Here is a 2384-nt window from a genome sequence, read left to right on the forward strand (position 1 = left end):
ACACGTGAACCTCGAGAGAAAAATCATCGTGTCAACCTTGTTCTTTCCGTTGGTTTGCATCCTCGTTACACAAGCTTGTAATTACTTTCATATACATTATGCTTGTGTAGTTGCTCTTGTAATTAGTTAGCTTGTGTAGCTTACTAGTTGCCTTCTTGCTTGTGTAGCATAGAAGTAGCTCCCTTGTGTGGCTAATTTGGTTTATGTGACCTTGTTAGTCACATTGCTTAGTTTGTGTAGCTAAGTAATTACGCTCTCTAATTTGGCATTGGTTGCCTTGTTATTGAGCATTGTTAGTGAGCATTAGGTGGCTTTGTGCTTTTGCTTACTAGCATGTGTAGGAGCTCCCTTGTTGCTTAAAGTACTAGTGGCATAGTTTTGTGTGACCTTGCTTCTAGAATTGGTTAGGCAAGCTCTAGCTAGCCCGGCACCTTTGTTGCTTAATTAGTATCTTTGAAAGGTGCTAGAGAACATAGATAGATGGGTGTAGTCTTGGCTAGACCGATAGTTATAATTCCGCACTTGTTTCGGTTAGCCGACACGATTAAAATTAGAAATGACTATTTCACCCCCCTCTAGTCCGCCATCTCGACCCTACAGGCGGGGCAACAGACGCAACGTTCTACTGGTCGGCGTCTATGTCGATGGCTTCATCATCATCGGCGCTGAAGAGCAGAAGGTGGAGGTGTTCAAGGAGCAGATGAAGAAGGTGTTCGACATGAGCGACCTCTGCCTTCTCTGCTTCTACCTCGGCATCGAAGTACGCCAGGACGTTAGCGGGATCGCCCTCTGCCAAACCCACTACGCCGAGCGCATCCTCGAGCACGGCGGCATGATAGGCTGTAATCCGGCCCACACCCTGATGGAGAAGAAGCTCAAGCTGAGTCGGGAGAGCAAGGTGGAGGAGGTCGAAGCAACCCATTACCGGCGGCTGATCGGGAGCTTGCGCTACCTGGTCCATACCCGGTTGGACATCGCGTTTGCCGTCGAGTACATGAGTCGGTTCATGGAGCGGCCGACGATGGAACATCTACAGGCCGTCAAGCAAATTCTGCACTACGTGGCGGGCACCCTCGACTATGGTCTCCACTACCGAAGGGCCCCCAACACAGCGCGGTTCAGTCGGCTACTGCGACAGCGACCTCACCGGTGATGTGGATACCAGTAAGAGCACAACTGGGACGATGTTCTTCCTCGGTGATTGCTTGGTCAGCTGGCAGTCCCTCAAGTAGAAGGTGGTGGCTCTCTCGAGCTGTGAAGCGGAGTATATCGCCACCACCACTACAGCAACTCAGGCACTATGGCTGTCAAGGATGCTGGCAGAGCTCCTTGACAGAAAGGTGGATGTGGTTGAGCTGAAGGTGGACAACAAGTCTGCTCTAGCTCTGACCAAGAACCATGTCTTCCATGAGAGAAGTAAGCACATCCACATCAAGTACCACTTCATCAGAGATTGCTTGGAGGACGGGAGCATCAATGCCAGCTACATTGCCACTACTGATCAGCTGGCTGATATTCTCACAGAATCGCTGAGGAAGTCTAAGTTTCAAGAGACGAGAGAGAGGATTGGGCTACAACAGATCGCTTCCGGTGTTCGGCACAAGGCTTAGGGGGAGAATGACCGATAAGCCTAATGCTCGGCAGCACTTGTATCTTACTTTTCTGCATTTTACTTTCCTTAAGCTTTCAAGCCTTTGTAATAGGAATATGCTCAGCATTTACTTTAGTGGTTAGAAAATATGCTGGAGTAGGTAGAAAGTAGATGCTGCCCTCTGCCCATAAAAGTATAGGCACACCCTTATCATGATAAGCTATTGCATTTTTTTCAATCCAAACGGCTAAAGACGAAGCTGTCCTCTGGTTAATTTTCAAATCTGAATCTGACATGTATTTGATCCAACGCTAGCACACGGAGACAGCAGGCTACAGCACCTACACGGCTCCATGGCTCCACCTCCATCAGGCGTCGGCATGATGGTCGGTGTCTATACAGCTATAGTTAACATCTCCTCGCCACTGCTCCTCCTCCTACCCGTGGCCTGGCTTCAGGGCGACGTTCTCGCAGAGTACCTTCGGTTCGTGGAGGAGGCCGCGCCATCATCGTCGTGGACGAGGAGGAGGGTGGCTTCGTGGACGACGATGGCGGCGACGGGGACAACGATGCTAGCGCGATGGAGTTCGGGAGCGAAGACGGAGGCGGCGTCTTCATCATGGGCATGGAGAAAGACGACGACCAGGCGGCCGACCCGGTGCTCGAGCTGCTGCTGCCGCACATCCTGGACCTCCCGGCGTTCAGGGCGCGCGCGGCGGGGGCGGTGCGGCAAGAACCCCCGCTGGCGTTCCCACGTCAGGTCAGGTGGATGCACGGAGGCGCCTTCATCATG

At 51.8% G+C, this 2384-nt stretch overlaps 1 protein-coding gene across 1 annotated transcript; it reads left to right on the forward strand.

Annotated features, from left to right (window-relative positions):
• Positions 1 to 556: 556 nt before the first annotated feature.
• LOC136543562 (uncharacterized mitochondrial protein AtMg00810-like) lies at positions 557 to 1153 on the forward strand. Its single transcript, XM_066535972.1, has one exon. It carries the CDS (start codon positions 557 to 559, stop codon positions 1151 to 1153), a length of 597 nt encoding a protein of 198 aa, XP_066392069.1.
• The last annotated feature ends 1231 nt before the right edge of the window (positions 1154 to 2384 follow it).

Source organism: Miscanthus floridulus, chromosome 3 (assembly GCF_019320115.1).
Source record: "Miscanthus floridulus cultivar M001 chromosome 3, ASM1932011v1, whole genome shotgun sequence".
In the NCBI taxonomy this organism is placed as follows: Eukaryota; Viridiplantae; Streptophyta; class Magnoliopsida; order Poales; family Poaceae; genus Miscanthus; species Miscanthus floridulus.

Excerpts from the sequence above, each read along its gene's own strand:
- LOC136543562 (XM_066535972.1), top strand. The coding sequence starts at position 557 with ATGACTATTTCACCCCCCTCTAGTCCGCCATCTCGACCCTACAGGCGG.